This window comes from Lytechinus pictus, chromosome 4 (genome assembly GCF_037042905.1).
Source record: "Lytechinus pictus isolate F3 Inbred chromosome 4, Lp3.0, whole genome shotgun sequence".
In the NCBI taxonomy this organism is placed as follows: Eukaryota; Metazoa; Echinodermata; class Echinoidea; order Temnopleuroida; family Toxopneustidae; genus Lytechinus; species Lytechinus pictus.
This window is the reverse complement of record NC_087248.1, coordinates 20,738,426-20,752,995: the sequence shown is the minus strand read 5'-3', so window position 1 is coordinate 20,752,995 and position 14,570 is coordinate 20,738,426. Positions and strand designations below refer to the sequence as shown.

General features: G+C 38.2%; 1 protein-coding gene across 2 annotated transcripts; it reads right to left on the bottom strand.

The window, feature by feature from the left end:
* Nucleotides 1-285: 285 nt before the first annotated feature.
* On the bottom strand, nt 286-14,203 carry LOC129258855 (tubulin alpha-1 chain-like). 2 transcript variants are annotated; one of them, XM_064098603.1, is made up of 3 exons: nt 13,926-14,203; nt 4,063-4,285; nt 286-2,156 (listed from the first exon to the last, which is right to left on the bottom strand). In XM_064098603.1, the coding sequence occupies exons 1-3, from the start codon at nt 13,926-13,928 to the stop codon at nt 1,024-1,026; spliced, it is 1,359 nt and encodes a 452-aa protein (XP_063954673.1). In that variant the 5' UTR covers nt 13,929-14,203; the 3' UTR covers nt 286-1,023. The 2 variants fall into 2 exon arrangements, with proteins under 2 accessions (XP_063954673.1, XP_063954675.1); XM_064098605.1 differs by lacking the exon at nt 13,926-14,203 and adding an exon at nt 5,954-6,029.
* Nucleotides 14,204-14,570: the final 367 nt, after the last annotated feature.

The window sequence follows — 14,570 nt, the reverse complement described above, 5'->3', positions numbered from 1 at the left end:
CCAACGAAACCGACTCCAAACTGACCGATACTATGCTAGTCAAACTTATGTAATAGCTTTGATCGGTTTGCAGTCAGTTTTCTTGATGTGACTGAATCCGCATACCTCTCTTATTTAAAAGAAGGTGTTTTCCATCATTTTTTTTTTATCTCATCAATCTTTCAAACGATTAGCCAATCAATAGATTTCTTTCCTTCGTAACAGTTTTGCTGACACAAGGGGATGATGATCATAAACCATAAACCACTAATCAGACATTTCATTTGTTTTTAAGTTGATATTTCATTCTTTATTTCAAATGGAGGATGTGCTCGCACAAACAATGGCAGATAATATTGCATCATCATAGATGATAAACTGATAAGGGTTGTATGGAGTTTTCGCTTTGAAAATGATTAGGGACATAGCGATTCAGGACAAGAACCTTTTTTGACTTAAGGTCAGAGATCAAAACAAAATTAACCAAACTCAAGTGAATACTAATTTGTCATGCATATGCTGGCAGGGCTACTACCGCCCCCCTGTTCTTTCTTTCCATGACAATGATCAAAGCAGGTGATATTTCACCACTGCGGTTTTTGGCTTTATCAGGAAAGTTTGATTGGTTTTCATAACTTATAACCGAATATTCCCGTACGATATCGTAAAGTCCCATGTATGGATTTTTTACTGTTTTAAGTTCTAAACTGCACTGAAAAAACTCCGGTGTTGATTTAACACCAGCCCGGAATCTAAATATGTCCACACCAGATAAGTGTTAAACAACACCAATTTCGTTTTGGACTAACACCAGAAAGGTGTTTATACAGCACCAAGTAGTATTAAAACAGCATCGGTTTGATTCCAAACTGGTGTTGTTTCAACACATCTCTGGTGTGGACATATATAGATTCCAGGCTGGTGTTAAATCAGCACCAGAGTATTTGCAGTGTGCGTCCAATTCCAAAACATGTTGTCATGTTCTGTTTCTGATGGGAATTTATCTGGGTTATGTTCTGAGAGGTATGAAGAGCGTAGGAAAGTTTAATACTCATCACCCTCCTCCTCCTCTCCCTCTGCATCGACGGAATCAGCGCCGACTTCTTCGTAGTCCTTTTCGAGAGCAGCCAAATCCTCACGAGCCTCAGAGAACTCTCCTTCCTCCATACCCTCTCCGACGTACCAATGGACGAAAGCACGTTTGGCGTACATTAGATCGAACTTGTGGTCGAGTCGGGCCCAAGCCTCGGCGATGGCGGTAGTGTTGCTCAACATGCAGACGGCACGCTGAACCTTGGCAAGATCACCGCCTGGGACAACGGTAGGTGGCTGGTAGTTGATACCGACCTTGAAGCCAGTTGGACACCAGTCGACGAACTGGATGGTACGCTTGGTCTTGATGGTAGCGATGGCGGCGTTGACATCCTTGGGGACGACATCACCACGGTACAGGAGACAGCAGGCCATGTACTTGCCGTGACGAGGGTCACACTTCACCATCTGGTTGGCGGGCTCGAAACAAGCATTGGTGATCTCGGAAACGGTCAGCCGCTCGTGGTAGGCCTTTTCAGCAGAGATTACCGGGGCATATACAGCAAGAGGGAAGTGAATACGTGGATAGGGCACCAAGTTGGTCTGGAATTCTGTAAGATCGACGTTGAGGGCGCCATCGAACCGCAGAGAAGCAGTTATGGAGGAGACAATCTGGCCGATGAGACGGTTCAGGTTGGTGTAAGTGGGACGCTCAATGTCAAGGTTGCGTCTGCAGATGTCGTAGATAGCCTCGTTGTCGACCATGAAGGCACAGTCAGAGTGCTCTAGAGTTGTGTGAGTTGTTAGGATTGAGTTGTAAGGCTCGACAACGGCAGTTGATATCTGAGGAGCGGGGTAGACGGCGAATTCGAGCTTGGACTTCTTTCCATAGTCGACGGATAGCCGTTCCATCAACAAGGAGGTGAAGCCGGAACCGGTGCCACCACCAAAGCTGTGGAAGATGAGAAATCCCTGGAGACCTGTGCACTGGTCAGCCAGCTTTCTGATCCTGTCGAGGACAATATCGATCAGTTCCTTTCCGACGGTGTAGTGACCACGGGCGTAGTTGTTGGCAGCATCCTCCTTGCCTGTAATCAGCTGCTCAGGGTGGAAGAGCTGGCGGTAGGTTCCGGTACGAACCTCATCTGCAAATAGAATTACAAAGAAAATGTATCACTTTGTTGTAAGACATTGTCTACGACTCTTTAGTTATTGTTCAGTTTACATCCATCATACTTATCGGCTCAGTCTTGCCGAGTTAGTTGAGAACTTGTCACTTGCACTCTTGCAGATCATTATATTGACATCTTTACCCCAAATTATAGATACCCCATACCTGCCAACCTTTGATAATAAAAAATCAGTATCAAAGCCACGAGGGCCCCGAACGGGTCGCGCGCGAGATGGTTTCCCCCTCCCATGGTAGGGACTCTGCATTTTCTGCATGTAAAATTAGCATTTCTCTACCCCTTTTAAAGCAAATTTACCCTATTTACCATACCACAGGATGACCTACATGTAACGTTAGTCTACTTATATGTAATATAATATCATTTGTCAATTAAACATTAAAACAAAGGTCTTGAAGATATCACGTTTGTGACAAAAAATACACCCAGTTTCATTCAGGTGTGATTTGTTTTCATTGAAATCTATATAGACTTAGGAATAATTTAATTTTTTAATAAATTGTGAGGCCCTCTATTGTTGGAAAGTTTCTGGAAAGATTCTCTTTTTAATCAGAAAAAAAATAATTTCAAGAATACAATTGAGTTTTGGGCCAAGGGATATTTTGTATCATTAATTCAGATTCAAGTTGGCCTACTGTATTAAAAACTGAGTGCAAAAAAATCTAACATTTATTTATCATTTATATCAAGTCTATCATATGCATCAAAATAAGCCAAACATTGTCATCTTATTCATGTTTATATTTCACCACACAGGAGTAGTGACTGAGGACAAGGTTATATCATAAACTTTATTAGATAAGTGCTTGTTGGCATAAGAAAGCAGATTTTCAGCCATGACAAAAACGGAGCCGAAGCTTACGGCGGCATACGCCCGACCCGCAACCACCACTGCACTTGCGGTGCGCCGGTGAGACTGGGAGGCTGAGGCGCAGCAACTCGGGCGCCGGGAGTTTAGGCAAGCGAAGCAAGTAGATTTGGCGTTCAGCTCCGATGGCTCAACTTGACTCGAAAGTTGATAATTTCCTTTCTTTCTCACAAATTTGACAATTATTCGAAAAAATAAAGTACAGATCAATTTTAACATTGCGTAGTGATAGATCTAACTTGAGTAACTGCAGCAGAGCCTCCCCATGTGCACGGCGCGGCCGGCCGAGCGGCCGGGTAATTTAAGCAGCCGGTCAGCAGACTCATCAATGATATTACCAACACACTCTAGACACCAAAACACGACTCATTCACTAACTCATTCCACAATACAAAATCATCCGGCGAAAAGGGCAAAACCTCGAATAAAAAGTGAAATTTTCTTACTAAATCACCATATTTCGCGTCAAAAATATCACCATCGTTAATTCTATACATCGTAGTTAGGAAACAAGGGGTCTAAAAAAGTGAATTTTTCACGGTTTTTCCGATGTTCGTGGATTTTGAAATCGTGTCCTCACTGAAAACTGGCACTTTCGCGAGCCGATGTCAGCCGCCATTTTGTTCCGGAAGTCAACGCTAATATCGGCCGCGCGCTGCTCGTAATTTTCACATGCAATTGCAATGGAACTGTGCACTTAGCACTTAGCCGTGCGCTCCAGTTGTTTATGCGTTAGTCGTATGTTACAGCCGCTTATGCGTTAGTCGCATCATACAGCCGTTTCAATAATTTCAACACTATATTGATTGACCCAAAAATCGGAATTTCGGTTTAAAAATTCGGAATTCGGAATGGAGGCTAAAAAATCGGTATAATTCCGCCAAAATCGGAATGGTTGGCAGGTATGGATACCCTATTCTTGTTCCAAGTGGAATCAAAGCAAGATGAATATTTCTAAAATCTTCCCCCAAGTCACAATAAACTGTTTCTTACCAACTACAGTCGGCTCGAGATCAACGAAGACGGCACGGGGAACGTGCTTGCCAGCTCCAGTCTCACTGAAGAAGGTATTGAAGGAGTCATCACCACCTCCGATGGTCTTGTCTGAGGGCATCTGACCATCAGGCTGGATGCCGTGCTCAAGGCAGTACAACTCCCAGCAGGCGTTACCGATCTGGACTCCGGCTTGGCCGACGTGGATAGAGATACATTCACGCTAAAAACAAATGGATATCATAGAATAAATCGGTCTGAGTTTCCAAACATAACATGAGAAAAGTGTTTTAAATCATAAATGTCCTGTTTGGTATGCAATAAGAGCCATATAAACTCAAGAAGTCTCATTCGGAATTACGATGATATGCAATTACTCCTTAGTTCATTGAATTACAAATTCACTGTTATTGGAATTTCCGAAACATGGTTTCGAAATAACATTCCAGTTCATTTGTTTAATATTGATGGATATTCACTTATTCACGTTGACAGACTTAACAAAAAAGGCGGTGGAGTAGCCTTGTATATAAGAGATGATGTCGATTACCATCTATGCTCTAATTCATCCCTCAGTAGTGATCATTGTGATACTATTTTTATTGAAATACAGTTAAAAAATAGATGTAAACCAATATTGGTTGGTTGCATCTATAGGGTACCAAATACAGATATTAACGCATTTAATGCATCACTTAAGAATCTGTTATTAGATATAAATCCCTCTAATACTGATTTATACATAGTTGGAGATTTTAATGTAAATTTACTCAATCATGATATTGATCGCAAAACAAATGATTTTTTGGATATAATGTTTACCCATGGATTATTTCCTTGTATAAACAAGCCAACTCGAGTAACAAGGCATTCTGCTACCCTGATAGATAATGTATTCACCAACTGTATCCACAAGAACAATACTTGTGGTATTATTTATTCGGATCTCTCGGACCATTTTCCTATATTTTGCCTGAGTAATAATATATCCCTGCCTTTCCATACAATCAGTAGCAAAATCCGTAAAATTACAAGAGAAAATATTTCAAAATTTAAACAAAAGTTAAGTTTAACTAATTGGAATGCTATATTTATAGCAATGAAGATATTAACATGTCATATAACTTATTTATTCAAAAGTTCAGCTCCCTGTACAATGATCATTTTTCCCTTGTAAAATCTAAACAGAAAAGAAACGACAAACCCTGGATTACACATGGTATTTTGAAATCCATTAAGAAAAAACAAAGATTATATTATCGGTATACAAAAAATGGTGACTCTCGGACTCGATTAAAATACGTTGGATACAAAAATTTATTAACATGTGTTATTCGACGAAGCAAAAGGATTTACTACGAAAATGTATTTAATAAGGTGAAGGGTGATATGAAAAAAACCTGGTCGAGGATAAACAATTTATTAGGTAAAAGAAAAAACACCTTACAATCTTATATGTATTTCAATCAGGAAAAGATCTCGAAGAAATCAACCATTGCTGAGGTATTCAATAGTTATTTTATCAATATTGGAAAGGTAACTCAATAAAAAAAATTCAAACTTCTTCCTCGCATTTTTGTGATTACTTATGTAACCATGTACCCAAATCACAATTTTTTAATCCAACGTCGAATACCGAAATACTTAACCCTTTGCGTGCGACGGGCTTCCACAGAAGCCCAGCGAGTAATTCACTTAGCTACGACGGGCTTCTACAGAAGCCGAGAAATGTTTGGTTTAATTCAATGAAGTTTTTCAGCTTTTTCGTAATTGTTATGTACTAAAACCTCTGCCACTATTTACTTTATAAACCTATTTCGATAACAGATTGAAAAAAATATACAGCTACGTGGGGAAAAATCCCGAAAATAGGAAATCATTTCAACTTTACCCGATTTTTTCGTTGGAGTCGGACGGGAAGGATAAATTTTGTGACGAGCACGTACGCGCGCGCATAAGGCCTGATCACGTGATTTTTTTCCGATCACGTGATTTGATCCATATCGTTGTTCTGATAGATATACGCTAACATCTTTTCTGCAAGATCGTCACGTAATAAGCTACGCGTTTATTCACCATTTTCGTCTTATTTGTTTAATCAAGAAGATATCACTCTAGATAGAATGATATCTCCATGGTTTCATCGATTTATTGCATTTTCAGAAAAGCAAAAAGCTTGTAATGTCTTAGTACTTTGAGCTGATCTCGGTGCACTTTTGAACTTTTTCCCTCCCCATCATCCCTCTTCTTCTCATTATTTTTTGTCTACTATTATGAAAAAAAAAGAGAAAAGAAAGCAGTTTAGCACACCATTCATCTTCTGCTTTTTTCAAAAGGGGAACGTCCATGTAGTTCATGATATCTGCACTACCCGAACAAAAGAATGTCTGGGCGGCCACTCAAGCAAATTCCTTCCGAAAAGAGCAGGATACAGATGGTCAACGCCCCGAACAAAAGGAAGATTAGTGTTTATCGGCAGGATGACCCATTGAACGCTTTTCGTACTTAGCAATACAAAAAGCTTTTATGAATCTTTTTTTTTCGGCCAACATACCGTATCTACAAAAAAGGTCTCGTTTACCGACAACACAGGTGCTTATGACATCCGTCAGTGATTCATATTGCATAAAGGCGCTTCCCCTGGGTGATGATGCATATAAGGATGAACGAATAATTATTTAGGGAAATTATCGAAAAAATATGTCCAAATGTCAGGGATAACGAGAGAGAATGAGATACAGTGATAAAAGGGGGAACAGACAAGTGCGCTTTTGCTAAAATTCCATGCATGAATATCTACTTAAACGAATGACAACATGACTTTATTTTTTGGTTAGATTACTTAAAAAATCCCACAACGTTTATTTGTTGCAACTCGGTCTTCAGACCCTTGCTAAACCGATGACTGTTTATCATTGTTCTTGTTTGACCCTCCCCCTCCCCCGATGGAAATGTTCTGACCTACACTCTAATATATATTGCTTGTTTGTCTCCTCTCTCCGATTTTCTGTGTTTTAATTGCGAGTAACGCGGTGGAAAAGATAAGAAGAAGACTGTCCTGGCCCCTTTTTTCCCCGTTACGACCCAAAAAAAAAATCGCATTTAGGGCGCTTACCATGGTTTGCATCTAAACCAAAATGTTAGGAAAAAGATATTATACAGGGACAGCAATGTTTTTTATGGTTCAGGGGTTGAGCTGTGGGACGGGGATGAAGCGGCTAAAATATTACAATTTGTTAATTCACATCATTTTACAGAATGAATTTATTATAGGTTAGGTGTTAGAAGCTCTTCATCTTATTTCCTTTTCTCTCCCAGATGAAAACTTTTGCATTGAAAAGTTGACGGAAACATAATCACTTCAAATGATAAAACCAATAATGAACTAAAAGTTTCCTCGCGCGAACTTGGAGGAAATAGAATGATACAGGATGAGAAATTACGCTAAGGCACCCCCTACAAAGAAAACACGTTTGTCTGGCGTGTCACCCGATAGAACCCTCTCAATCCTACAAACTTTTATTCATGTGTAACCTTACACCCCCCCCCCCTCCAAAAAAAAAAAGGTTGATACCGACCCAATTTTTATTGAATTTCCTACGTTTTAGCCAATTTCTTTCTCCTTTTTTTTTTACCGGCGAATAGCGTGGTAGAAAAGATTCATAGAGGGAAAAAAATTGTTTTCGTTACTGAATGTGGTAGGGAGTGGACCGGCCGAAAAAAAATCAGAAATTTATATAGACTTCGGATTTTTTGTACATGTTTGCTGCAAGGGGTGAGGACTGAAACTTCCTACCAACTCCGCCGCCTCTGTACTATTAGATTGAACGATTAAAACGATAGAGACAAAAATGAATTCTAAATATTGTGAATTTTTTTTTTTTAATGATTTATTTTCGGTTGTGAAATCAAGGAGACAATAAGACAGAACGAAGGAGACAATCGAACAAAACGAAATAACAAAACACTTATGATTGCGGATGCTATAATTTATTCAAGAAAAAAATACTTTCTGTTACTTTCAGTAATTGCTTGGCTCTTTTTGAGGGAATAGTAAGATAAAGAAAGAAACATAGAAAGTGACAAGAAGAGAGTTGGGAGGTATGATTTCAGACTTACAATTTTAGTCACTTTTATTCTTTTAACTCTTTGAAATAATTTCAGGATATTACAAATCGAATACCGATGCGCAAACTTCAGGAACAAGATTATTTTATTATTATTATAATATTTGCGTGTGAAATCGAATTAAATGAGACATATAATTTATGAAAAAAATCTAAAAAAAGAAAATTACTTTTAGTGAAAGATTGAGGCCTCTGTCTTGCCATAACCCTAAGCCCCAAGTTCACAAAAAATAGTTTATTCGTGCATTTTTATACGATGATGACGATTATCATCATCATATTGTCTTTTGCGAAAGATATCTACCCACGTTATCAATATAGAAAATGGAAGATGATATAAGAAATTATTGTGAAATGACAGTTACAATAGTAATTTTAAAAGGTTTTTCGGGTCATTAGTTGAGAAACAGGGGGGAAAAACACCAAAATTTTCGACATAATGACCACGATGCAATAGGACGAGAGGCCCACAAATGCAACCATCTCCGATCAATACAAGTTGCCAAAAACGAGGCATTCTCTCGGAACCGTTTCCGATTAAGAGAGAGGGGGGAGACGTTATATGTAATGTAAAATGACAGGTACTGAGAAGAAAAATCAGAAAGGATTGAGGGGATGGGGGTATATACCTCGTAATCCAAATCGGGAAGAAAGAAGACGATACAGATATAATTTAAATGAGAAGAACTTAGAGAAAAAAGGTGTAGAAGGGAGGGGATAAAGAAAGACGATAGATATAAAGGGAATGAAAGCGGTAGATAATGCATTCAGTTACAGGTTAGAAACCAGGTAAAAGGGAAAACGAGGAAATCCTTAATTGGTACCGTTTTATAAATACATTATGCATGCACATTTTATATTGAAAAATGTGCAATAATAAAAAAAAAATTACCATCCGCCAGTCAAATAGAATGGTTTCAGTAGATTTCAAGTGCTATTGAAAATTTGTAAACAAATTTTATATAATACGAGCCCCTGGAAAACTTCTGAACCCCCACCCCCCGCTTTCTCTCGTTCTCCCATCCAACATTGCTCTTATTTTTGTCCTCTATTTCAAAGGAAACAAAATAAAGGAATTAATAACACCGTTTATCCTCTGCTCTTTTAAAAATGAACAAAAGAAAGTCATGGCGGACGTTCAAACAAATTCCTTATAAAAAGAGCAGGGGACAAATAGCCAACGCCCTGAATAAAAGGAAGATTAGTGTATTTCGTCAGGATGACATAAAGCTTCTCGTATTTAGCGATACAAAAAGCTCTTAGGAATACTGCTTTTTATATTACGACCAGTGGCGTAACTACGGGGGGGGGGGGGCATGGGGGGGCACGTGCCCCCCAAATCGGCTGGCCAAAAAAAAAAAAAAAAAAAAAAAACGGGGAAAAGGAGAAAAAGAGGGAGAAAGGGAAAGAAACGTATAGTGGGAAAGAAGAAATTATTGTTAATTATAATGTTATATTATATTATGATTATCTTATGTTATATTACATAAATAAATTATAACTTTATGAAACATAATTTGCACAGGGTCTAGTCTTCATTGTTCCTGGTGCTCGCATTGTCTGTTTAACAAGATATATAATATTCTTGTACTAAAACCTCCCGTTTTCAAGTCAATATACACCAAATATATTTTCTTAGACTTCGAATTATTATTGTTTTATGTAGTGACATATACTTTTTTTTCATGACTACTTAAAGTGATTGCCCGATTTTAAGGTCTTAATATAAACCATTTCCTGTCCGTACTTACGTTCGCATTCGTGGATTGGTGAGCTATGTCTGTTCTTCATGAATTTTCTAAAATCAGTCCTTAAAATGTCCCTTTTTCTGATCTGAATGTAAAAAATTTCAGCTTGCGCTTCGCGCTCGCATCATTTGGTTAGTGAAATACGCATGGTCTTCGTGAGTTCCTAAAAGCAGGCCTTAGAATGCCCCTCTTCAGGTCTGAATTTCCTAAATTTTCAGCTCGCGCTTCGCGCTCGCAATATTTGATTTCTGAGATGCGTATGATAATCATGATAACAATGACTACAAAAGTGATTCATGTGTTTAGATGTAATTCTAACAAAATCAGCATTCGCTTGGCACTCGCATTAGATGACTATGGTGAGATATCTGTACTCTTAATGGAATCCTTTAAAAAAATAAATAGTCCTTATCCCTCTTTTGGGTCAATATATACAAAAATTTCAGCTCGCGCTTCGCGCTCGCATCATTTGGTTAGTGAACTACGTATGATCTACGTGAATTCCTACAAACAAGCCTTGAAATATCCCTCTTCAGGTCTGACTTCCCTAAATTTTCAGCTCGCGCTTCGCGCTCGCAATATTTGATTAGTGAGATGCGTATGTTAATCATGATTACAATGACTACAAGTGCTTCATGTGTTTAGATGTATATTATTCTAACAATATCAGCAAGCGCTTTGTACTCGCATTAGATGACTATGGTGAGATATGTATACTATTAATGCATTCCTAAAATATAGTCCTTAAAATGTCTGTTTGGGGTCAATATATACAACAATTTCAGCTCGCGCTTCGCGCTCGCATTATGTGATCAGTGAGATACATATCCGTTTAATGACACTGTCCTTTAAATGTCCCTATTATGTCAGTATACCTAGCAACTGAGCGCGCTTCGCGCGCTCTATAAATGACTCATAATTTTTGCTGGTGCCCCCCCAATGCCGTGACCCACGGTACGCCACTGATTACGACAGTAACAATAAAAAAGTAAATGTTTACTTATTTAAAACATGCAGGCGCTTAAGACATGCCAAGAACATTTTCTTGAGCATGACAGTGCTTTCTTCACAAAAAATACAATTTTCCCCTGGGTGATGATACCCATAGGGATGGAAGAAGATGCAAGTGAGATTTTAAAAAAGAATAGAAAATGCAAATCGAGATACATGTATAGGAGAATGATAAATCGACAGAAAGAATGGAAGGGGAAAAGAGGAAATAGACCAAAAAGGTATAATGATAACCATAATGTGCGCTTTTGCTATTGCATAAATATTTACTTATAAAGAATTAGAATACTATAGTCCCCCACATCAATTTGAAATTCACGTCATTTTATAGAATGAATTTGTCATGTTAGGTTTTGGAAGCTCTTCATCTCATTCTCTCATTCTCTCCCATGTGAACATTTTTGCACTGAAAATTCGACAAAAGCATAATCAGTTCAAACGCTAAAACTAACAATGAACTAAAAGTTTATTCTACAATTTCAATAGATAATAAAATTTACTTTCTCTCATTGTGACGAACAGTAATCGGTAGCATCGTTATTTTGGAGGGAAAAGGGAGAGAGAAAAATGAAACGTAGAACGAGACGAGGAGAGCGTTGGGAGGTGTGATTTCAGATTTGGGTCACATTTACCCCCTTCGCTCTTTGAAATTGCAACAGGAAAACAAATCCAACACTGGTATGCAATCTTCAGGAACAAAATTATTTTTTATCACAAACTATAATTTATGAAAAGAAGAAACCAAGGGCGATTTTTAGTGAAACATTGAGGCCACCGTCTTGAAGCCCAGAAGCCAAAGATCACAATATAGTTTCGGACTTTCGTTGCGCAGCATCATCATCGTACTTGCAAGGGAATATATTCACCCTTTTTTATTCATTCTGGAAAATAAAGGTATTTGGTATGCTGTGATTTCACCCAAAATGGATTATCGTCGTAATTATACACTTTGCAAATGATCTGAATACAAGGAGGTAAAGAGACCATTCATGAGTAGCGTGACAATAGGCAATGAATAAAGCACTAGAGCAGACAACAAAGCGGTATCGATCGAACACGACTTGTCCGCGCGTGCTGATTGCCCTTACGCAATTTTGTACACAGTGCCTATTGACTTGGGGAAAAAATGAAGATTTTACAAAATAACACGACTTTTTCCTCGTAAATTTCTTAACTATTCTGTTGATTTGAGAAGCGAGACCTTTAATTCTAGAAAGAAAAATGTCTGATCTTTCATCTTTACATTTACTAAAAATCCTGAAAATACTTAAGTTTGGCGCAATTAGCAATAGATTAGGAAAACACCGCCACAGATCCAAATACCAGCAATGTACAAAAACGGCTCCGCCGCAGGGAGAGGTATCCGGTTTCGCGGGCCCGCACGCAAAGGGTTAATGTTCTTTCTTCCATAAAATCGTCAGTTGCTCCGGGCTCTGATTCAATAGCAGCTCGTGTTGTCAAGGAATGCATTCACACTATTATCAATCCTCTCTGTCATATCTTCAATGAATCACTTTCTCATGGTATTGTTCCCGACAAACTGATAACAGCTGAGGTAATTCCAATTTACAAAAAGGGCGACAAACATGACATTACTAACTACAGACCAATTGCATTATTGCCCTTTTTCTCCAAATTGTTAGAAAAAATAGTTCACAGTAGACTTTACAAATTTCTTTCCATCAATAACATTTTAATACCCCAGCAGTTTGGATTCCGGAAGAACTTCTCAACCGATCTTGGTGTACTGAATTTATTTCATGTGATATCTGATAAAATAGACAGGTGTGCGGTCGCCTTTAAAAACAAGTTGTTTGATTAAAAAAAAATACATTATGTCAATTGATTTTGGGTGGGGCAAATGTAGTGCATGGTACAGAAAAGTGTCTAGAGCTATAAACATTATGGGCGTCGATCTATTCAGTTCAGACCACAGGGGGGCGGGCGACCACCACCCCTCCCCCTATGATTTTTAGCGTAGTGAAAACGGCGAAAAGGAAAACAGAGCGAGAAAAGGGAAGAAGGAAGGAAGGAAGAATAGTGTATAAATGAGAAGTTTGGGACGCTGGGTCATCCACTCCTATAATTCAATTGAGGATGAAAATATATTCGTCACCATTTTAGATCCCCCCCCCCCCCTCAATATATCCTGGCTCGACCCCTACATGCCTGTGCAATTAATAATTCTGATAATATCAATAGAGACAATGTATTACAACGTCATGTAACACAAATGAAAAAAAAATAAGAAAGTAATTACGTGAAGATAATACCAGCTCTCGTTAAACACATCTTTTTCGAACTTCATGAAGGTGTAAAGTGTATGCATGTTTTGATAATGTTCAGAAATGCGCATAAACACAGGTTTCACGTTCATCTAAATGGTTCATGATTTGCTTAGATTTATTATCCAATTTGTTCCAGTCTAATTAGTCTCAATTTGTCTTCCATAATGGGATAAGTGAACGCTCCAATGGGAATTTATAACTTCGATATAACAGTTTAATAATTCTATGTATCAATATTAAACTGCATTCTGTGTGATCCTTGCTTCTTTTTATCCAATAAAGGATACAAAGTAAACTGCAAAATTAAATGTAAGCAGGAAAGGAGACCAAAGTAGTACGCATAACTTGACCCATTCTTAGGTTACCTGAAATACATACGGACTGCATATTTTCATAATTTTGATATTTTCGAGTTTGTGGGATCATCAACATTATGAAATCATACTTTTCGTTTTGGTGATCCGCACAAAAGAAAAAGAACAATGCAGTTCTCTTTTCATCAGAATTTTCTCGAATGTAGGCTTGGAAAGTGCGAGGTTGAATTCCCAGTTTGCTCTGATTTAAAACTCTGGATATTACAGCTAAAATAGCTTCAGCGATAAATTTGAGGTTTCATTTTAAAATGAGGATACAGTAATTTAATCAATTATTTAATCATTACATATCAAAAATATAGGAAACTAACTTACCATGATGATAATGTAGAGTGTTCACTAACTGCTCGCAACGTATGATGTGCCGTAAGCAATCTGCGTGTACAATGTCGTTTTGGCGGTTAGATCGCTCGTTATAAGAGCTTCCATATCTCAGGTTTGTTCTTCGTCAACAAGTATATCCGTAGAGGTGTTTCCATGGCAACCACAACCGTTCAGCCAATAGGAGGGCGTTTTCATATTTGCGGGGGCATGGGGCGGTCATTTTCAGTTGTTGGGACAGGGCCGAACCGAGGGTCGAGCAAAGAAATTGTGAAGCGGGTCACATATTCCAAAAAGGTATAACTGTTTTCTAACCACACAATACTGTATGGGTTTGCAAACAAAGACATAGTTCGATTTGTTTAACCGAATATATTGAATACTGCAGATGGGATGAATGCATGGAACAAAGATCATTTATACTATAGGCATAAAAAAAAAGCTTCGAATATTACAGCATTGCAGTTCATGGTCTATATAGGAAATATTTCCATTTCTGCATGTCAACGCAAAGGGGGTAACTGAGGTATCATGAAAAATACCCCTTTCACAAGAGAACATCGATGTTCCTATACATATTTGTTATTTCCCATGCACCTATATGGAGGTCTGTTTTGACGAAGCATTTTTTGTTTAAAA